The 23,091-nt window shown below is 42.3% G+C and overlaps 1 protein-coding gene across 6 annotated transcripts in view; it reads left to right on the top strand.

Moving 5' to 3' along the window:
* Positions 1–23,091, top strand: part of RBM33 (RNA binding motif protein 33) — a 153,733-nt gene that overhangs the window by 4,685 nt on the left and 125,957 nt on the right. For all 6 annotated transcript variants that reach the window (XR_006289124.1, XM_037891082.2, XM_037891081.2 and 3 more), the window contains exons 2-4: positions 5,047–5,125; positions 16,012–16,060; positions 20,662–20,738. Coding sequence is in view for 5 of the 6 variants with exons in the window: in XM_037891082.2 (XP_037747010.1) it covers positions 5,047–5,125; positions 16,012–16,060; positions 20,662–20,738 (205 nt within the window). In the remaining variant the exon portion in view is untranslated. The remainder of the gene's footprint in view (positions 1–5,046; positions 5,126–16,011; positions 16,061–20,661; positions 20,739–23,091) is intronic.

Below are 23,091 nucleotides of genomic sequence, written 5' to 3'. Positions count from 1 at the left end.
TTGTACTTTGACTAGCAGTAATGAGAAGCATTGAAATGAAATGAAACATACAGGGTGGATTGATTTAAATGAAAATGATTTAAATCATGGTTTTAAATTTAGTTTAGCGTTTGTCCTTTTTAGTTATTTTCCTAAAGAAAGGTTGATTCTAATTGGTTGGTAAGGATTAAAACATGATTGCAATTGAATGTAGCATCTGCATTAAATTTGGTGCTTTTTTCTGCTAACCAAGAAGATCTTTCATAGCTACACACATTTATTTAAGCAGTTGTATAGCTTAACTTGCATTTTATTCAGATGCTTAATTTTTACATTTTTATTATGTTAGAAAATGATGTTTCTTATTTACTAGGTGATTTTTTTTACTTCTGATTTGTCAAGGTCTATTTGGATGGAAATTTAAAATTTAATTAAAATACACAAAAGCAGCATTTTAAAATTGTTTATTAGTTAAATAAAACTAGCTGAAATGTGCTGGATATGTAAGAAAAAAAGATTTATCAAATTTATTAAAACGTTTAAAACTGATATATTAAACAAAGTATTATCTTGTAGTTAGTGAATTGAACTGCTTGTTTCTAGGTCACCATTTTCTTCAAGATTTTAGAACTAGTAAAACTCATCCTTTCACATCTAATTTTTATTCATAGGTTGGAGAGGAAAACAAGGTTTCCTGCTTTTTCACCTCCCAGTTGGTTTCTTAACTCTAACTGAAATGAACTAGTTGATTCAACCTAAATGAAAACATAGTATCTGCATCTGCAGAAGAGCTACTGCTGTCAAAAACTGGTTTAGCACTTCAACCAGTGTTGGTTCCAGGTGCTTAGTGACTTCCACCAGTTCAGTGGTCTGACTTTCTTTAAACTTGGCAGCAAACATGTACGGTTACTATTTTTTAAATTAATTTAAATGATTTTAAATGATTGTAGTAAATTTAGACCTTAAGGTAGATGTCATAATTTCAAATTTAATTTTAATTAGGTTTATTTAAAACAATGTATTTCATTTAAATTTAAGAAGTCCAGTTGAAATAAAAAATGATTGATTTTTATCCCCACATTGAAAACATACAACTTTCATACTGTTGGAGGCTTGCAGTCTTTTTCTGTCTGGTATTGTGTGTGAGAGTGAGGGAGAATGGTGTGGTCAAATGTTTTGCTTGGATGAGAGGTTTTAGCCAAAGCTGATTGGTCAACCATTCAATCCAAGCTGATTCATCTACCACCCTAATGGGGTCTTTAAAGAGCAATTTTTAATTTTAGCCTAGTACACAAGGCCTTATGTATTTTACTGAAGTTTTTTTTAAAAAGGAGCTAGTAGATATGGAAAGAAAAATGAGATCTCCTTGCTCTGTGGAAGCTTGTCCTCAGAAAATCCTTATGATTTTGTGTCCCTTTTAAGCAGGATAATACGTGTAAACATTACCTGCCATACAACACTCAGAATCAGAAAATAATCAATCTATCAAATTATGGAAATATGACTGTCAAAAACATGCGACAGTGCTCCCATGAAATAGGATAATATAATGCAAGAAAAAATATTGCCAGCAAAGTGAGCCTACTATGTTAAGAAACCTTAGTGCGTGTTAAGGAATTGATGTTGGCCAATTCCAGAGGGAGGCCAAACTTGTCTAACAAAATGGCTGACTTTCAGCCAGTGTGTGTGCAATTTTGCACTGACTTCTTTCTTTGATAGCAGGGTTTCTTTTGTTGTAGCAATACAGAGTCAAACAATGGACCACTTTTTTCACTGATGTCCTTTTAAGTCTACCCTTCAATTGGGAAATCCTGGTATGTTTTAGCCCACAAATGTTCTTGTTTTCTTCCTGTGCCACCTGTGAAAATTAATGTAGAGTGCCGATGACCTCAGTGAGTATCTTTCAGCCTTGCATCAAGTACCTGATATTATCCAGGGTGGTGAGGTGGGAAGAAGGAGAGAGTCATTTTGTTGACTCACTACCTACTGTAGGAGAGCTTCAGGCATGCATGTGGGCTGGTAGGAGCCACTTTTGCAGCAAGTCTTGTGGTTTCCTGTCAGGCTGGGGTTTATTTTTTGTGTCTGATTTCTTCCTGCTGCTGTCTGAGAGTTGTGGAAAATTTTTGGCTGTCAGTCTTACACTACCTTGAATGATCCCTTACAGTATGTACTAATTAGTTATGCTAAACAAAAAAGTTTACTTTTGGTTGTATTGAGTTCCTGATATAAAGGCCTAAAAAGGAAAAAGAAATACTAGAATATTTGTAGCCTCAGAAATGAAAAATTTATACTTGATTGTGACTTGCTGTTCTCCAAATAACACTGGTCATGCAATGAATCAAAAACCACTTCAATGTTTAATATCTTGCAAACCATAAGTGTTAGAAATGAATGCTGTTCACTAGGGGTTCCTAAATTTCTTTCTATCATGACTCCGTTCTTGAGTACACAAATACTTGTAACCCTCTTATTGGGCTCTTTTAACAATACATTTCAAAGTATTGAGTCAAATTTTGATAGTACCATGGTAATTTGTAACTCTCACTTTTGGTCTGTAGATTAATTTGTATTATGCTAGGCAAAGTACAAAAATGAAAGAATGGTCCCTTTTCCCCGAAGTGCTTATGGTCTAAATACATGAGACAACGAGAGACTATGACAGACAGACATGGGAGGCTCAAGATAAAAGTATGACGATCGTGATTCTTGTAATAAGCAGTGTCTAACCATTGTTGAGTCTTTGGTAAGAATCATAGCAGAGGCAACTTTAATGAGAGATTTGAAAGAGGATAATGTAGCTTTGTGGATCTTTACAAGGAGTTCCTCTCATGGATAAGGGATGGCATGGGAGAAAGTGCAAAGATATTTAGAGGACACTGATGAGTGATAGAGGGACTAATGGATAATAAAGGCTGGTAGTGTTGGTAGAATGGAGGGAAAGGTCTTCAGTAGAAACTCTTGCTGGAATAGTAATGTTAATTATGGATGTGATTTTTTTTTTTGGCTTTTTTTTTTTTTTTGTGGGACACACTTCTATGCTGGGAAAAGCCCTGGTATAGATTGTTATACCACAAAAGCACTTTTAAACTGGTATAATTTATTTTGCTCAGTATAAACTATACTGTCAAAAGCACCTTTTTTTGCTTATTAGAGCTGCATCTATAGTAGGAGAGGATTTGTCAGTGTAGTTGCCCCTTTTCTAGTGTAGACCAGGCTGAAGTAAAGGTTGATGGCAGAATACATACCATTATAAGAAATAAGTAGGATGAAGTTAAGCCCCAAAGAGCCATAGGGCTTATCTACACACAAAAGTTGGTTTTATTGCTTTAACTATACCGATATAGTTAAAGTGGTATAACTCCCCCATGATGGGCATGGTTATACCAGTATAACCTATTCCCCTTTTTGTACGGAATAAGCTGTACTGGTATAAGGTACCTTTTTACTAGTATAACGTGCCCATGCTACGGGCTGTACCTGTAGAACTGTTGGTAAAAAATCACACCCCAACTGACATATTATATTGGTATAAAAACTGTGTAGAGTAGACCATGCCTGTGAGTGGGAAAATGGAGAGAGTGATGCATAATCGGAGCTATAATTCAGGAAAATGGTCTCTGTAGCAGTATTTGATTATATGGGGATCAAGATGGTATTTGTAAAGCCTGACAGGAGGAGGTTTTAATGGTCAAGAAGCAAGATGATGTGAAGTCCTGGACAAGCAGAGGGCAGAGAAAAAGCTGGATCTTGGATGCTATGGAGGAAAAAATATTAAAATGTAGATTCTGCTTGGATGTGGAGTGCTGCACTAATATGCTAAGTAGTTGAGTTCGCTTGGTTAGGACCTTAAAAAGGGGTGTATTGTTTCTTTGTCAGAAGAAATCTAGAACAATTCCTTTTGCCTTTTATACCTCATCATGACTTGACTTTCATTGGGTCACAAGCTACTGAAACAATTTTAATGGCATGGGAAAGTATAATGACTACCATTTTAGTTTGAAAACTGTTGTATTAGTGATGACTGCCCTAGCTGAGTTTTCATTATTTTTTATGCTCACCTTGGGTTTTCCGTGAGTACCATCAATGAAACCTGCATTTAAATTAGACAAAAGGAAGATAACTAGGGTTGGCCACTGGGTGAGGGAATTGTCACAGCAGGATGCCCAGTTGAACTGGAGGACCTGAACACACACACAATCCTAAGTGGAAATTGAAAAGGTGTGGGTTTTTAAAGGCTTATTTCAAACCAAACCATCAAAAAATCATTCTGAGATTGGCCCTAATTTGGTACCTGTTGGTCGTAAGAGATAAATAATTGTACTTATTCTAGTCAGGAAAGTGATTATGTAAAAATGGCACCTGTCTTATAGAAGCCATTAAAACAAAAAAACCACGTTAATCCAAAATTCTAGTGATAGCCTTTTTTCATACTATTGCCATATTCCAGTTGGGGGTGGGGAATGGATTATTCTCTCCTCACAAGAGATGGTCCCTCTGGGTTACAGGTCAGACGTATTAGCTGGGCAATATGGGAAGATTGTTTGAACGCTGCATGCTGCACCTATTTTATGGATAAATTTAGGACTTCAGTTTCTGAGGCTGCCAAATTGTCACCACTTACAAACAAATTCACTTAAAAAGCAAAATATTTCCTGATAATCAGTCAGCACAGCTTGGCTTTTTTAGATAGTGTTTAAATACTTTTTACCATCTGAAGTTTGGTTTCACTGCAGACGTAGCTTACTTTCTGCTTGTGGGCTGACCCTTTGATTGTAAACTTTTCAACAATATGCTGACATCCTTTCCTACGTTCGATTTACCCCATTGCAGTGTCACCTCCATTAGCAATAAGACCTCTACATCTTACTGTTACTACTTACTTACTAAACAAGACCAAACTACATCTTAACTTTTTGAATTAAACAAATACTAGAGAAAAATTGTAAAACCACAAAGGGTAGGACAGTAATTCCTAAAGAGAACAAGTCATTGCTTCAGGATTAGAAAACTTCTGTGCTTCCTTTATATTCCAGTAAGAACTATCTAATGTAGTCTTCTACTTTACAGATGATGACTTTGATCAGTTTGATAAGCCTGGTGCGGAAAGGTCTTGGAGAAGAAGAACTGGAGACGATGACTGGGACAGGTAGTTAACATTTTTTCATGTTCAGACATTGAATTACATTGCTTTAGTTTAGTGGAGTGGCGTTTTGTATTCTAATCCTTAAAACAGTGCAAATTCAGATACTAATGAAGCTGTTGGCAGCTGTGTGTCAGCGGATGCTAAATGTTGCCAAACATATACCTGCCTTGACAAGTCTGAAGGCATGAACAGTCTGAAGGCATGAACAGATACAATACAGCCTGGAATAGATTTTTAAATGTTGGATGTATGTAACTGTTTTTACAGTCAGCTTTCTGACTACACTTACCTTCTGAACCACTGAATATTTAAAGCTATTTTAGCCAGTCTTTGGAGGAATGTGCCGTAAACAGCTGATAACTCCTGTTAAAACTTGTGATCTTTAGCTACTGCTTTTAAAAAAAAAATTCATGTCTTTAGTCTGATTCATTCTTTTTTTTGGCAATGGGGGTCAGGATGGGTGGATTTCTTTTAGATTTTCTGTTGAAAAATATAAAGCTATTGAAAAGATCTGAAAGTGTAACGAAACTTAGGGCTTGTCTATACTGGCAAGTTTCTGCGCAGTAAAGCAGCTTTTTGCAGTTAAACTGCAGACGTGTACACACTGCCAAGCCACTTTGTGCGCAGAAACTCCTCAATTGCAGTGCTGCAAAAAAGCCACCTTGAGAGTCGTAAGGCTATTTGCACAGAGGCTCCAGCATTCTATTGCCAGTGTAGATACTTGATTGCTTTCTGCGCTGTAATTGGCCTCCGGAGCTGTCCCATAATGTCTCAAGTGACCACTCTGCTCATTGTTTTGAACTCGGCTGCCCTGGAGACATGCGCTCCTCCCTTTTCAAAGCACTATTTCTGACAGCAGTTGTCAGCAGTTGCATGCTGTGCTGATCTGCTCCAGGACACAAAGCAAACCATTAATGTGGAATGCTCGTGCTGTTGAACACAGAGGTAGGGGTGTGTGTGTGTGTGTGTGTGTGTAAGATTGCTGTGCAGAGCACCCCGGGAGAGAGGCGGGGACTGATGTCTGGGTTCCCCCTGCCTCAGGACTGGTTGCTTCCTGTCGCTGTCTGAACTTCCAAGACAGCATGCTGACACACTCTGTCCCCCAAAACACAGTCTCTCTCTCTCCTCCCCCCTCCATACGTGCACACACTCCCTGTCTCACACTTCCCCTGCCCCCACTTCAGTTGAAAAGCAGCTGGCAATGTAGTAGGATGCCCATGGAACAATGGGATTGGGAAACCTGAATCATGTGATGCTGTTCCTGCCCCATGAAGGATTGCAAACCCTTCCCAAAGCACCCTGCGGCCAGTTACACAGTTGGATAGCTACAACAGTGCACTGCTGTCTTTGCCGTTGCAAGAGCTGCTAATGTGGATGCACTCCAGTGTCACAAGGCGCACAATGTGGACATGCAACAGAGGTTTAATTCCAGCCTTTTAATAAAAGTGGTATAACTTGCAGTGCTGAAACTTTCCAGTGTAGATATACCCTTAGTTGGGAGGCAAAGGTATGTTCTTTTGTATAGAGTCCTACAATCCAACGACACTTGTCAGGCTATTTGCCAAAAAGGTTTACACTTTCTTTTCCATGCTAGTAGCATGATGATTTGTTCAGACATTTAGTATAGTGAAACCGATGTAGAGTCTAATCAAAGTCCCTAATTGATTCAGTGCTTTTGTCTGATCTTTCACTCAGTTTACTGTACAGTTTTTATCAACTCTAAGGGTATGTCTAGGCTACAAACTTTTGCTGCCCCAATTTACATCGGCATAAAGCTGCCACAGTTAGTATATTGCTAGCATGCATGCATTCTTGGCTCCTTGCATCGGCGCTGTGCATAATCACCAGAACTGCTTGTTTTGATGCACGGTGCGCTATGGGTAGGCATCGCAGTGTACAAAACTCTACTGTCCAATGTAATATCTTTTGGGACGTTTTGGCAATGCATGGTGGGGCAGAAACAAGTTATGCAGGGTTGACTGGGACTGAAGGGTAAAGTTCCCATCATACAGCTTTGACCATCCCATAATTTTTGTGCCTATTTTGAAAATCCCATGAACCTGCTGTGACATTCCCCAGGGTACAATCTGGACTGTTGAACAGCTGTGTTTCCCCAGTTCTCCCACCTGGTGTTCCTTCACTGTGAGAGCAACCACTCCTGATCTGCCCACACACAGCCTCCAGCATGTAAATCACTCCTAGCAATACTGTATGAGTGTTACAGCCAGCCAACCATGAATTATACTCCAGGCAACACCAGCAAACACCCCGTCCCAGACTCTCCCCCAGAAATGTACATCTCGTACTGACCAGCACCCTCCTGGACAGTACAAGCTCACATAAAGTCCATCATTTTATTAATAGAAAATGATGTGCACAAACCTTGTTATCTCAAATGGAGTTTCCCAAACACTTCAATCCAAACACACACACACGTTTAGACAAAACAATAAAACAAGTTTATTAACGACAAAAAGATAGATTTTAAATGATTACAAGTAATAAGGCATAAATCAGAATTGGTTACAATGAAATAAAAGGTAAAACGCAAATAAGTGAACTAAAAGCAAGTTTCTCTCACCATGCTCTAGTAGCTTTTCCCCCACAGTTCAGTGTTAATTTCCTTGTCCTTCAGGTGGTGATGATGTCATGAGTAGAGATGAAGAGAGAGTGAGTTTGGGGCCTCTGCTCCCCTTTTTTATAGCTCTCTCTTTCTTTGAAAATTATCTCCAGCTGAGGTTCAGGAGACAGCTGGTCTGTGGAGACAGGATCCTCCAGCTGTTCCTTGCCCAGATGTAACTTTCTCACTCACACCCTTTTTCCTGCCAAAGAATGGCTGCTTAACCAAGTGATAATCCATTTGATTTTTTGGACACCAGACTGAGGCATCAGTTTGCTTTTTGTCTCTGAGGAACTGGTTTGTGCCTGCTTTTCTAAACTTTGACCATGTCATATAATAGAATTTTATGACTTTGCATAATTTTGCCACACATATTTTACCAGGACAGCAATGATCAGCAAATTATGAGTTTTCAAATGATACCTCACAAGGCATACTTTGTACAGAATTTATCACAGTCCTGTGAAAAGAGTGAACATAAGGGTACAGACTGTCACACTACCACAGGACTTGTTGCTCCCACCTCTGACAGAAGTCTTGAGCCTGCACAGCTCTGCAATATTATAATGAGCGTAGCAAACGATCCTCTGGTATTTGCAGAGCCTCAAGAAGAGCTGAAGGGAATGTGATGATTTCGTGGAGGGCAGATTGCTGTGGGACATAATGAGAACCAATTCAAGATTGGTGGTGAAGTTCATGGAGCAGCTACAAACAGTGGAGTGCTGCTTCTGGGCCTGAAAAACAAACACTGACTGGTGGGATTGCATCATAATGCAGGCGTGGGGTGACAAGCTGCAGCTGCACAACTTTTGGATGTGCAAGGCCATATTCTTGGATTTGTGTGATAAGTCTTACCCCAGACCTCCAGCACAGGGACACAAAAATGAGAGCTGCTTTGTCAGTGGAGAAGTGAGTGGTGATCACACTGTGGAAACTTGTAATGATGGATTGGCTGTTAAGTGTCTCCTCTATGCAGAATTGTGACTCTTAGCAATGTGCAGGACATAACTGATGGTTTTGCAGAAGTGGGGTTTCTGAACTGCCGTGAAGTGGCAGACAGCACACACATCCCTATTTTGGTACCAGATCACCCTGCCACAGAGTACATCAACAGAAAGGGCTATTTTTCTATGGTTATGCAAGTGCTGGTGGATCATCTGCAATACTTTGCCCCCCCATGATAAACTTTTTGTCCTGAGGGCTGCATCAGGTTTCTGAAATTGTATGGAGGGCCGGTTAGGGGAGGCTGTGCCTTCCCAAACAGCCCGGCATGGCCTGTCCCCTGCCCCCTGTCTGACCCCCCCCCACTTCTCGCCCCCTGACGGCCTCCCGGGACTCCTGCCCCATCCAAGCACACCTCCCCTCCCCCCGTGCTCTCAGTCCCCTGACCGCCCCTGGACCCCCTGCCCATAACTGCTCCCGCCACCCCGTCCAACCCCCCTTCCTTCCTTCCTGACTGCCCCCTCCCGGGACCCCTGCCCCATCCAACCACCCCTTCTCCCTGGCCACCCCTGGACCCCTCGCCACTAATTGTCCCTAACTGCCCCCCCCACACCCCATTCGTGCAGCAGAGAGCACCGAGTCACGCCAGGCTCTGCAGCCCTGCCGCCCAGAGCATTGCACTGCGCGGCGGTGAGGCTGTGGGGGAGGGGGGACAACCTCCAGGGCCAGGAGCTCAGGGGCTGGGCAGGACAGTTCCGTGGGCTGGATGTGGCCCACCTCTGCTTTATCTAGATTAGTGTTGCCTGGTCGGGGAAGGTGCTTGATGCTTGCATCTTTAAGAACCCAGGACAATTCAGAAAACTACAAGCAGGGACCTTCTTTCCTGAACAGACGATTACCATTGGCAATGTTGAAATGCCAATAGTGTTTTTGGGAGACCCAGCCTACACCTCACTCCCCTGGCTCATGAAGCTGTACACCAGCTACCTCAAATAGCACCAAAGAAAGATTCAGCTACTTCTCAGCAGATGGAGAATGACAGTTGAATGTGCTTTTGGTAGGCTGAAAGGTGCAGGCGCTGTTTACTCACAAGATTGGATCTCAGACAGAAAATTACCCCAATTGTTATAGCTGCCTGCTGTGTCCTGCATAAAGTCAGTGAAGCAAAGGGGAAGAGTTGCCACCAGGGTGGAGTGCAGAGGTGGAGTGGCTATCTGAGTTTGAACAGCCAGACACAAGGGCCATCAGAAGAGCTCAGTGTGGAGCTCTGTGGCTCAGGGAGGCTTTGAAAGAGCACTTCAACAGAGAGCCACAGTAATGGGTTGTGGTGTACTGTGCTCTATCTGGCCCTGCAGTTTGGGGGCCTGTTACAAATTATGTGGTGCTTACTGCACATCTATCAGTATAACACTGACAATGCACCTATTAATTTTATGGTGCTTTCTGTACATTTATGATTTAGGCTGTTTGTGACAACTCATAGGATCAGTGACAGTATACAATACCAGCTGTGGGGTTGCTTTCACTACTTTAGGCATTCTGCAACATGTGTTGGGAACTAATAAAGGTGAATTATTTTCCAAACAATTCAGTTTTATTTACTAATGAAAATACCTAAAAATAATTCTGTGTAAGTTAAAAGCAGATACATTAAAACCTTAATACATTTATGGAACAGAGCTTAAAGAACAGAAAGGAACATTCATTTCCATTTTAGCTACTCATGCATCAAGCATGGCACTCACAGGTCACTGTATGTATATTGTCCTTCATGGCCACCAGTCTGGAGCGGTAGGGGAAGGGAGACGGCCCTGGTGCCATGTGGAATGTTGTGGGAGCGGGGTGCAGGGAGGTGCTATATTGGAGTTCTCTGTGGACTGCACAGGCAGGTGAACCTGGGATTGTTGAATCTGTAGGTCTGCAAGAGTCTGCAGTATCCATGTTTTCTCCTGGAGAAGTCCCATTACTTCCTGGTGCATCTCCCTCTCCTTTTCCTGCTGGGACTCTTGAGCTTTTCTTCTGTCCACTCTTTTCCCTCTCTGTACAATCTGCAATATTCATCTTCCAGGCCCTCTGTTCACTGTCTGATGCAGCATTGGCTCGCAGAACATGTCATCCCAAGTCCTTTTCTTTTTCCTCCTTATCTGGCTCAGGTGTTCTTTGGGTGTGGAAGGGGAATCACCCAACAGCAGCAGCCACAGATAAAACACACAGAGGTACTTTATCATTATAGTCACAAATGGAAAGCAAAAGATAAGATTTGGAACCATGTTCCCTAAAGTTTTAAACAAGACATGTTTATTGACAGTTCTGCTTCAGAGTACTTGTGCTCAGCAGCTGTAGTGAGTGTGGCCTTTCAGGGATGAGAGAAATGAGGAGGGAGTTGCTCGGTGGCATGAATTTGAGTACAGGGCAATGGCATTGAATAGTGGCAGCATTTTCCATCGGTGGTGGTAATTTTAGCTGATATCTCACTCAGGAGGGTAACAAAGGCACAGGGAGCACAGTTGTTGCAGGCATCCCGAAGCCACCCAGGCTCGTATCCTGTTAGTCTGTTTACTGCATTGGTGCGATCTATAGATATTGTTGATTGGTGTGGGAAAGTGTCCTACTGCAGAGGAAGAAATAAGGCAGCTCTCCCTAGAAACCTCTGGGAGAGGATTGCTGTGTACCTCCATGGAAGCTTCATCGAGATCTCTCAGAAGGATTCAAAGGACATTCTCCTGAAAGATAAACAAAGTGTTTCTGATGCCCTCCACCCCTGGCCTAACTTTACAGGGACATAAAAAGCAGATAAATGCTCTAGCTCTTCGTTGTACCACTACCTTGTCTCGTACAACTAGATTAATGAAAAGTCGATAGCTGTGTCTTTCTAAGTTGGGGGTGCCATCACTGTGATGGGAAACAAATTTACACATTTAACCAAGGTTCCTTCCTCTGCATCAGGCTTGCCTATGCTTGACTGGACTGCAGTGGAGTCTCAAACAGGTCCTGGCCTGCGGTCGCATGTCCCCCTCCTCTTCCTCCTCCACTTTCTCCCTATTCATGTCAGGGGCCTGTGACTTGGGCTCTTCAGAGGTATCCACGGTGGTGTGTGGGGTGGTGGTGGGATCTCCCCCCAAGTATTGCATGCATCTCTTTGTAAAAATGGCAGTTCATGACTCGGCACTGAACCAACTCTTGGCCTCCCTGACCTTCTCATGTGCCTGCTGCAGTTCCTTCACTTCCATACGGGACTGCTGCTGCTCTCTGTCAGACCCTTTCTCCTGCACCTCCTGTGCAATCTGCTCATAGATGTCCATGTTTCTACTGCCAATCCATAACTGTGCTTTCACAGCCTCGTCTCCCCACAGACCCAGGAGATCCAGTATCTCCTGTGTACTCCAGTCTGGAATGTGGAGCCAGCTGGGCAGTTTCACACAATGATGGAAAGTTGCTCGGTGTGCTTGCCAAGATGGACAATCGGGGAAAAGGCATTTCAAAATTTGCAGGGTTTTAAAGGGATAGGGTGTATGGCTTCCGGCCACCGTAACCCGTGGGCGTGGAATTAGCAATTGTGACCAGTGTGGTTAGTGTTGAGCATTGTGAGAGAGCTCCTGGAGAACTGTTAGGGTTGACATAGGTAATTCAGTGTCTACACTTGTGCTACATTGACCCCAGTACATTGACCATGGCGCAGCGCTGCTCAGGCAGATGGTGTTACTATGTCAGTGTAATGGAGAGATTACATTGGTGGTAGACATTTAAGTGTAGACACATGCACAACTAGGTTGACGCAAGGCAGCTTATGTTGACCTAACTTTGTAGTGTAGACCAGGCTAAGCAGTTTCATTGGATCTATTGCCCTGTAAGTGCAGCAGTGATCACCTACTAACTTTTTACTTGCCTTCCAAAGTAATTGTCTCCTCTTCTGCTGTTGCTCAAGAGAGGAAGGAGGGAGTTGTACTCCCTTGTGAGAGAAAAGGCAAGTAGGAATCCAAGGTTTCCCATTTTGCTGCCTTTGCTTTTAATAGATAGTGAAAAGGAAAGGAGTACTTGTGGCACCTTAGAGACTAACAAATTTATTAGAGCATAAGCTTTCGTGAGCTACAGCTCACTTCATCGGATGTAGCTCACGAAAGCTTATGCTCTAATAAATTTGTTAGTCTCTAAGGTGCCACGAGTACTCCTTTTCTTTTTACGGATACAGACTAACACAGCTGCTACTCTGAAACCAGTAGATAGTGAGAAGATCTGATTTTTCACTACAGTTTACTTCCATTGAGAGTGACTAGGTGACCTTCTAGAGGTTGGCCAGTACTCCTTCCTGTCCCACCCCACAACTGCCAATGTAACTGCAGGGTTTTAAGAAGCACTGTGCTGCTATTGTGATGAAATGAAGGCATTGTTTGCCATGAGCTTCTTGTTACGGTAAAACTCCACTTATAATGAAGCTTTTTTTTTTTGGTTAGAAATGCGGAAACACTAATTTTTTTAGTAAGGAGTTAAGGCATATGAAGGTTCAGGTTTTGAGGCAAGCTAATCCATTTCTTTAAATGTAAATAGCCTCTTCATTGTGCTTCATGAATTTATTTTACTTCACTTTATATTTTAATTATATGAAGCAGTAACTTACCAGTATTAATTGAACAATACAGTTGTGATCGGCTTTGTTCTTACAAATTGGACATTTTTTAAATTGTAGTTACTACCAGGTGCTTATAATTTTAAGATTAACGATACTATTTAGTCATGAAGGTCACGGCAGTCACAGATTCCTCCCTGACTTCTTTGGCTTCAGCTCTCAGAGGCTGAAGTTTGGGCTGGGGCCATACGCTCCTGCCCTCCACCCATCCCGCAGTGGTGGTGGGTCTTCTGCTGTCAGTCCCCACCACCACCACTCCAGAGCCTGCACCCCCAGCCGGAGCCCTCACTCCCCTTCTGTACCCCAACCCCCTGCCCCAGCCTGGTGCAAGTGAGGGAGGGAGGGGAGATGGAGTGAGCGGGGGTGGGGCCTCAGAGAAGGGGCAGGGTGGGAGCAGGGCCTCGGGGTGTGGGTTTTTGGTTTTGTGCAATTAGAAAGTTGGCAACCCTAACCCCCCTACGCGTCATCTCTGGTAATTTTGATCATCTCCCATGGCTTCTACATTTTTGGATCGCTACTTGGCTGAACCCCATCCCCCCACCATGAAGCCTTTTTGAATTCTTAGATCACCTTACCCTTCCTTGGATATTGGAGCATGGTAACCAGGAGCTGGAGCACCTCTGTTACTTTGGAAGAGATCTAGGGAGCAATCCAGAATGCAAAACAAGACCAGGTTCTGGAAAATTGTTTCCCGTTAGAATTTTAACAACGCCTTTTTTTTTTTTTTTTTTTAAACACTTGCCTCCTTGATGCGGTTTGGCTTTAAATTCTACTGGATCCATTTCCTTTACAGAGGTCTGTGCCTCTGTACAGAAAGGGGCCTAATTTCTGGTCACTTTACTGGGGGTGCACAAGACAGGTGCCTCCTATACCCACTCTTGTTTGATATTGCTACTGAACCTTTAGCAATCAGTTTGTTAATATATGGGTATTCATGGGATGAAGTTTGAGAACAGCAAGCATAAATGAATGTTGTATGCTAATAATCCCTTCTTATTTATTGCTGAACTGAAATCTTCCTCATCTTTTGACATTCTAAGAATATTTTTTGAACATTGTCAGGTAGTAAAACTACCTTATCCTTTTCTAAGGGCTGCTTTTGGTACCAGCTTTAGTCCTGGAATTTTCATTGGGCTTCAGCTGTGTTGAAATACCTATTCCATATTCCCAATCAACTCTCAGATCTAGCAAGTGTAATTTGGATCTGCAGCTAGATTTACTGGCAAATAATTTGGAAAAATGTCAAGTGCTTAACCATTTCACTATGGGCTTGATTAAATATTAAGATGAATGTTCTACTTTGGTTGTTACCTCCCTGTTTATATATCCCAAACTTACTTTACTGTAATTTGTGGGCTGTTACTGATTTCCTTTGTGGGAGAAGGTAAGAAAGCCAAGTTTTCTTTTCAAGCTCTGCCTGCCAGACATCTAAGGGTAGATTCTTATTTCTTAACACTAAGGCATATTCTGAATCCTTTATGCAAACTTTCAGAATCAGGGCTTGGAGAGCCTAACGTTGACACTTACAGAATGGGAACTTCATTTCCCTCCTATTGTTGTGTTTTGGGATCTACATGTTACTGTCTCTTCCCCTTGTTCTTTATGCCACTGGAAAGATCTGGGCAGATCTAGGAAGGCCCTAAAGTTTCTCACCACATGCAAAAGTGGTTCTTTGGGGGCAATCCAGAACTTAGTTATGGGAGAGAGGTTATGGGCAAGTCTACGCAACAAAATTAAGTCAACTTAAGTTACCTCAACTTACAGCCACTGCAGTATTTAAGTCAGTTTTTCATGTCCACACTATAATCCCTCTGTCGGCGGTGCGCGTCCTCACCAGGAGTGTGTCCGCCGATTTAACTGTCAGCATGGGGCATTGTGGGGTGCTGAAAGCCGGAGCCCTGCTGCCTGGGGCGCTGACAGCTGTCAGGCAGCAACAGGCAACGTAAGCAACACAATGTCTACACGGACACTGTGTCAAGCTAACTACATCGACCTAAGCACCACTCCTCTCGCAAAGGTGGAGTAAAGTCAGCGTAGTGGGCGACCTACATTGGTGGGAGCTACATTTTAGTGTAGACGCTTAGAGAGAGGTTGACGTAAGCTGCCTTATGTCGACCTAACTCTGTAGCGTAGGCGAGGCTTATAATGTGAAAGGAGTGGCATGAACAAAAGCATTCAAACTCTCCCAGCTTTGAACAAATCTCTTCAAAGGGGAGGAGTCTTTTTTCCCCGGGATTTCTCTTACCCTCCAAATGCAAGTTCTTCTCACTCTTCTGCTGTTCATACTGGGTCTAATGGACTACCAGGAATGTTAGCTTCTTTGTGCCTCCTTAGTTGCTTAATCAAGAAGAATTACAGAGGTGAAAGGCATGAAGATCTCCACATGTAGGGAATTGGATTTGAGTATTTCGATTTGACTGTCTTTGGAAGAATGGCTTATAAAAGACTCCAACACCTTGAAAACATCCACCCTTCCTTAATATAGAAGTTTAGTGCTTGTCCCTTGCATAATGTAAACCTCTTTCCTGAGTAGTCATATTAATGTGCTATATATTTTATCAAATAAAAAGCATTGTGGATTCAGTAACAATTCTCCTCTGACCATTATTGAAATTACTGTATTCAATAATTATTCCAGAAAAAAATATATTTTTCTTCGTGTGTGTGATATGGGTACTCTTAATATTCACTTATATTTTCCAGTGAACTTGAAGATGATTTGCTTGGAGAGGATTTGCTTACTGGTAAAAAGGTAAGAAATAAGCATGTTTAATGTATGCCTAATAATTCATTACAATTTTAAATGTGAACCTATATTTTACTCATGACTCATGCTGTCATGTTATATGACCATTTATAAATCATCAAGGATCTCCTATTTATTTGGGTAAAATCAACTTAAATACAGAAATCTGAAAGAAGCTCAAAACAATTCTTGCAGTCCACTATGAAAGACAGCACAAACAATAGCAGACCTTTTAAACATATACGTATATCACAATCACCTAGATCATCTAAACAGTAAACGTGGTTGGAGAAATTCCAACAGCAACTTTCAGTGAAAAAAACCCTCATTTGTCAAAATTGAAACGTTTTGCAGAGATGGTTCAATTTCAACTAAGTTTCTCTGGACCCCAGGGCTTTCAGTGTCTGTGACTCTGGGGCACCCTGCCTTGCGGATTGCCCCAGTGCTTCATTCCCTTTTGCAGAGAATTTCTAAATGTTTTGGTTTTGTTCCACATCAGAACCAATCCTTTGTGAAATGGAATTACTGTTCTCCACCGAGTTCTACTCACCAGTCCAGAGAGAACGAGGAGTACTTGTGGCACCTTAGAGACTAACACATTTATTTTGCCCACAAAAGCTTATGCCAAAATAAATCTGTTAGTCTCTAAGGTGCCACAAGTACTCCTTGTTCTTTTTGCTGATACAGACTAACAGGGCTACCGCTCTGAGTCCAGAGAGGTGGTTCTTAACACCAGTTTCTGCTTGGCTTATTCTGTCACTTAAGCAGTGCAAAAACAACACTTCCCTGATGCCACCCAGCATTCCTCTCTTCCCTTTCTGAGGGCTGGCCTACGCTAAAGCTGTAAGTCGACCAAAGTTACGTCAACTTCAGTTACGTAAGTTACATAACTGAATGGGACATAACTCCCACACCGTTCTGTATCCACGGGAGATGCTGTCCCTCTGACCTACCTTCTACCTCTCAGGGAGCTGGAGTACAGATGTCGACGGGAGAGCGCTCTGCCATTGCAGTAGTGCTGATTTAGCTGTAAGTATAGACAAGGCCTGAGACCCATTCCAACAGTCCTTTCTTTCTTGATTCCTCCCAATCTGAGATACCAGTGCAGCTTCTACAACCAGTGAACTGCAGCTCTTCTCTATCAAGCATGCACAGGGTAGGGGGAAGGCAGGCAGCAGCCAGGGCTAATAGCCACTCCCACTTCTTTCTGTGCATGGGGCAACTACTAGGCAATGGCTTTGTCCTTCTCCCAGTAGGAAAATCCCTAATGTCAGTTACTGGGGGACAGATGGTACTGAAAGGTCAGATCCAGATGGAGGGCTGCAAGGAGTACTGGACATCTAGGGGTCCCTGCATCACAGACTCCTGACTCCTGGAGAGAGAGAGAGACCCATTCCCAAAACCAAACTTCCTGTGATGGGCCAAAAACAGATTTTACTTGCTTCAGCAGGCTTACTCTGTCTGCTGGAGAGAGTGGGGCTTCTCTTCATTAACGATCTGGAGGATGGCATGGATTGCACCCTCAGCAAGTTTGCAGAGGACACTAAACTGGGAGGAGTGGTAGATAGCTGGAGGGTAGGGATAGGGTTCAGAGTGACCTAGACAAATTGGAGGATTGGTCTAAAAGAAATCTGATGAGGTTCAACAAGGACAAGTGCAGAGTCCTGCACTTAGGACGAAAGAATCCCATGCACTGCTACAGACTAGGGACCACGCGGCTAGGCAGCAGTTCTGCAGAAAAGGACCTAGGGGTTACAGTGGACGAGAAGCTGGATATGAGTCAACTGTGTGCCCTTGTTGCCAAGAAGGCTAACGGCATTTTGGGCTGTATAAGTAGGAGCATTGCCAGCAGAATAAGGGACGTGATCGTTCTCCTCTATTCGACATTGGTGAGGCCTCATCTGGAATACTTTGTCCCGTTTTGGGCCCCACACCACAAGAAGGATGTGGAAAAATTGGAAAGAGTCCAGCAGAGGGCAACAAAAATGATTAGGGGCTGGAGCACATGATTTATGAGGAGAGGCTGAGGGAACTGGGATTATTTAGTCTGCAGAAGAGAAGAATGAGGGGGGGATTTGATAGCTGCTTTCAACTACCTGAAAAGGGGTTCCAAAGAGGATGGCTCTAGACTGTTCTCAGTGGTAGCAGATGACAGAACAAGGAGTAATGGTCTCACGTTGCAGTGGGGGAGATTAGGTTGGATATTAGGAAAAACTTTTTCACTGGGAGGGTGGGGAAGTACTGAAATGGGTTACCTAGGGAGGTGGTGGAATCACCTTCCTTAGAGGTTTTCAAGGTCAGGCTTGACAAAGCCCTGGCTGGGATGATTTAGTTGAAGATTGGTCCTGCTTTTGAGCAGGGGGTTGGACTAGATGACCTCCTGAGGTCCCTTCCAACCCTGATATCCTATGGTTCTATGAATAGGAAGAGAAAATAGAAAAAGAGGAGGCTACTCTGTTAAATACTAAGAAAACAAAATTAAAAAGAGAAATTGTTTTCTGAACATTTTCCTCACAGCTGGAGAATAGATTTTATGATATAACTTCATGTTAAACAGACCTCAAGTACCACAGGCAAATCTGGCTCTCTTTGGGTGCATTTTTAGTGGTTTTCACCATAAATATTAGTTTAATTCCATTCACGATGGCATTTGTGGTTAGTTCTTTTAAGATTATAGGAATAATACCTAGATAGGAAATCCTTCCTGTAATAAATTAGTGAAAAAACATCTCTCAGAATGGTCAGAGTTAGACAAATATGTTAATCCAAATATGAATAAATTCTAATCCATCATACAGGCAATGCAGGATTTCTTTTCAGTTACCTACTTACTCCTGGGGGAATTCTGCACCACTGCGCAGTGCAGAATTTTGCAGAAATTAAGTGCGTGCAGAATTTCCTTTTCCCCACAGAAATGGGCTGCAGTGCTGTTAACTGCCACTAGGGGCTGCTGGACCCTGCAGACCCCATCTCGCACATAGAAGAGACTGCCAAGGGGAGGGGGAGGGAGCTAGAGTGTTCCTGGCAGCTGCAGTTCTCAACATGCCCTGAAGAAAGGAGAAGGCAGAGTGCAAGAAACTCCGTGCAAGCCTGGGACTGAGCATCAGGTTTCTCTCCCTCTGGATCCCTGGACTCGCGGTGTGTGTCTGGGCTGGGGGCAGGAGCCCCACAGCTGGGTTCTGGGGGAGGGAAGGGGGCAAAGAAACAGGAGCTGGGTTGTCACAGGAGTTTCTTTAACTCTCTACTCCTGGGGGAGTTTTTGTGTGTGTCTGTATTGTTACAGACACTTGCTGACAGGTGTATTGAAAAAAAATTATCAACAAAATTGAAACTCGTGTGATTGTGTAGTGTTATTTCGACAAATAACATTTGCGGAGGTTTAAAATATTGTGCTCAGAATTTTTAATTTTTTGGCACAGAATGCCCCCAGGAGTACCTATTGTTGTGCTTTGTGCAGTCTTATTTTAAATTTTTCAAGTGGCAGGACTCCCACCACTCTGTGAGATACTGTTCAACAGCCTAATAACAAATCTTTTGGGAAGTTATTTCACTGATATTAAACCTAAATTGGTTTCTTCTTAATCTCAACCCATTACTTATAGCTAAACCCACCTTTGTATAATTTTTAATGCTTTTACTACTTTGAGAGGATGGGGAATACTGTCACTTAGCCAAGCTATGTGTAGTTAGCTCTTTTTAGTTAGTCACTCATTGTTACAGATAAATAGAACAGTTGATAGCACGGCTAGCAAACTGGAAGCAGTTCAGAGAACGGCAGCAAAAATTACATACTTCTGAGTAATTTTTTTCTCTTCTTTGAACTCCTTCCTATTTGTCCATATTTCTAACCTCTCTAGATCCTTTCCAATTATTTGTTTCTCCCAAGTTAGTATCCTCGAGAAATGGCAGTAACATGATGTTCACTCCCACCTTATGGCATGCTACTAGATTGTTTAAGTTGTTTATAAGAAGGCACTTAATACCAACTCTTCTGATACTCCACTAAACACCTCCCCCACCTCATTACATTGCTGGTTGATCATTACCTTTAGTTTGTCCTTCAGCCAGTTTTCAGTCCCTGTGGCAGTGTTGAAATCTAAGCCAATTGGAATGAATTTTCCAATTTTCATGAGAGACTATATCGAATGCTTCACTGAAGTTTAGGTTTCAGAGTAGCAGCCATGTTAGTCTGTATTCGCAAAAAGAAAAGGAGTACTTGTGGCACCTTGGAGACTAACACATTTGTTCGCGCATAAGCTTTCGTGAGCTACAGCTCACTTCATCAGTGCATCCGCTGAAGTGAGCTGTAGCTCACGAAAGCTTATGCTCAGATAAATTTGTTAGTCTCTAAGGTGCCACAAGTACTCCTTTTCTTTTTACTGAAATTTAGATATGTTGTCTTCTACATCATTCCTTTTATCAGCTGATTATAGAATTCTTTCAAAAAGCAATCAAATTTGACCAGACTTTTTCATTGTCAACATGTTGCTTATTGCCAATATTATTTTATTGTAGTGTTTAGAGAACCTTTTACTTTGCTTTTGTTTCAGAAATACTGTGTTTTAAAAAAAGTCATGAACATTTGTTCTTGTTTTATTATAATATAGAATCAGTCAGACTTGTCAGATGAAGAACTGAATGATGATCTTCTACAGAGTGACAATGAAGATGAACAAAATTTCAGGTATGTGTTCTTTGTTTTCTAAATGTTATGGATTAATTAATGTTTCACTAAGTTGCTGCTAAATGACATAGGTAAGTTATTAGGGAGACAAGGTGGGTGAGGTAATATCTCTTGTTGGACCAACTTCTGTTGGTGAATGTGTAAGCTTGAAAGCTTGTCTCTGAGCTCTCCTTCAGGTCAGGGAAGTTACTCAGGCCATGTCTACGCTACAAAATTTTGTCGACGTAACTTATGTCAGCATGGAGCCATCATAATTATTAAATTGCTTGTGTGTGTGCACACTTGGCTCCTTATGTTGGTGGTGCATGTCCTTACCAGGAGCACTTGTATCGTTTGTATTGTCAATGTGGAGCATTATGGGATGGCTCCTGAAGGCCAGTAACAGTCAACATGAGCAGTGTCGTGTCTACACTGACACTGCGTCAATCTAATCACGTTGGCCGTGACTCTACGCCGCTCAGGGAGGTGGTGTTACTAAATGGGCATAGAGAGACACTTCCATTGCCAGGAGCCAAATTTAAGTGAAGAAGCTTCCACAGCTAGGTTGATGCAAGGCTAGGTTGACCTAACCCTGTAGTGTAGACCAGGCTCTGGAGTGTCATAGCTGAATAGAAGATGAAACAGATTGTTAGGCATAAAGAGTTAGCACATGCTGCTAGAGACAATTCAAGGTGAAGTGGGCAGTTAATACCTTTGCATTCCTAGGACAAATAGGAGTCCATGATTTCTAGTGTCTAGAAAAGTTATAGATTTAAGCTCCCAGGCTCACTTTTTGATGGTGTTATGTAGGTTTCCTGTAACCTACTAGCCCTCCTTTGTCCCATGACTGCAAAAGTGTTAACTGTCCGCTTCACCTTGAATGGTCTCTTGCAACATGTGTTAACTCATATGCTAAACAATCTGTTCAACCTTGTATTTAGCTGTTGACCCTCTGAGTACCTTTCTTGGACTGGAAGAAGAGCTCTGCAAACTCAGGCTGTCTCTACACTGCCACTTTCAGCGCTAAAACTTTAGTCGTTCAGGGGTGTGAAAAAACACCCCCACCCCCAGCGACAAAAGTTTGAGCGCTGAAAAGCGCCAGTATGGACAGCGCTTTATCGCTGGGAGCCGTGCTGCCGGCAATAAAGCTACCACCCCTCTTTCGGGGTGGTGATTTTTTATCGCCGGGAGAGCTCTGCCCCGGCGATAAAGCATGACTACACTGCCCACATCACAGCGCGGCCAGTGTAGACATACCCTCAGAAGCTTGTCTCTTTCCCAACAGAAGTTGGTCTAATAAAAGATATTCTCTCACCCACCTTGTCTCTCTAATGTCCGGGGAGCAGCACAGCTACAATTACACTGCAACCATTAGGTATTCTCGCTGACTTTTAATGGAGTGCTAAGAATCAGGAATGCCAGATATTCAGGTAATCATTGCACGAGTAATTCTATATAGTAAAACCTGTTCGTCAAAATCAATCCTTGCAAAAATTTCCATGTGCCAGAATAAGATTGTATCTGAATTATTTGCTTTGAAATGCTTTCCCTTGTATATGGATATATCCATGACATTTTTTTTGTATAAACCAAACATGTTTCTACTGTATTTATGGCTGAGAAAGCAATTATAATCTTATAATTGCAGTGGTTTGTAAATCTATCCCTAAAATTATTGCTTGACCTAAAATTGCTTATTATTTGTTTTCAGCCCATCATTTAAGCATATAATTTATGAGCTATAAGACATTTCAGCTATTGAATCTTAACTTTCAGTTAACGGGTTTTTGTTTTTAAATCATTGATATCAGCACAAGTCCTGTTTCTCCATCCCCCCTCCATCACCATTGTAAGCCATGTCTCCTGCAGAACCCCAGGAATGCCCCCTTAACTTCAAGAGGGTATTTGACATCCTCTGAGTCTGTGGAGGGTGGCTCCAAATGCATGAAATTTGAATTGAGGACTGTGTTGTTGCATCCCTTCTTGCACCATGCAGTACTGAAACTTGTACAAAGGCTTTCGAGCTGAACAGTCACTCCCTGCCACATGAATGTTCTGTGGTGGTGTGTGTCCCTAACTCACTGTAGCTGTTTGAGGGTACAGGCTAAAGGGGTCATATAGTCCAATACAATATATCTGACAGCTTGGAAAGCTCACTCTAGAAGACAAAATGGTGTCTGTCCTAAGATTGAGTAAAATCAGATCCAACCGCTGGTGTAGGCAGTGTATGAGTACCTGCGCCGATGGGAGAACCCTTCCTGTCTGTATATGTGGTGTCTTCACTGAAGCACGCCACGGTAGCATTTTAGCTGTGCATAAGCCTTGATTTATATGAACTCTTAGTTTTCTATCTCTGGCAGCTGTATTACTGTTA

This window comes from Chelonia mydas, chromosome 2, assembly GCF_015237465.2.
Source record: "Chelonia mydas isolate rCheMyd1 chromosome 2, rCheMyd1.pri.v2, whole genome shotgun sequence".
Lineage (NCBI taxonomy): Eukaryota > Metazoa > Chordata > Testudines > Cheloniidae > Chelonia > Chelonia mydas.
The sequence above is the reverse complement of the archived record's forward strand: the minus strand, read 5'-3'. Positions and strand labels throughout refer to the sequence as shown.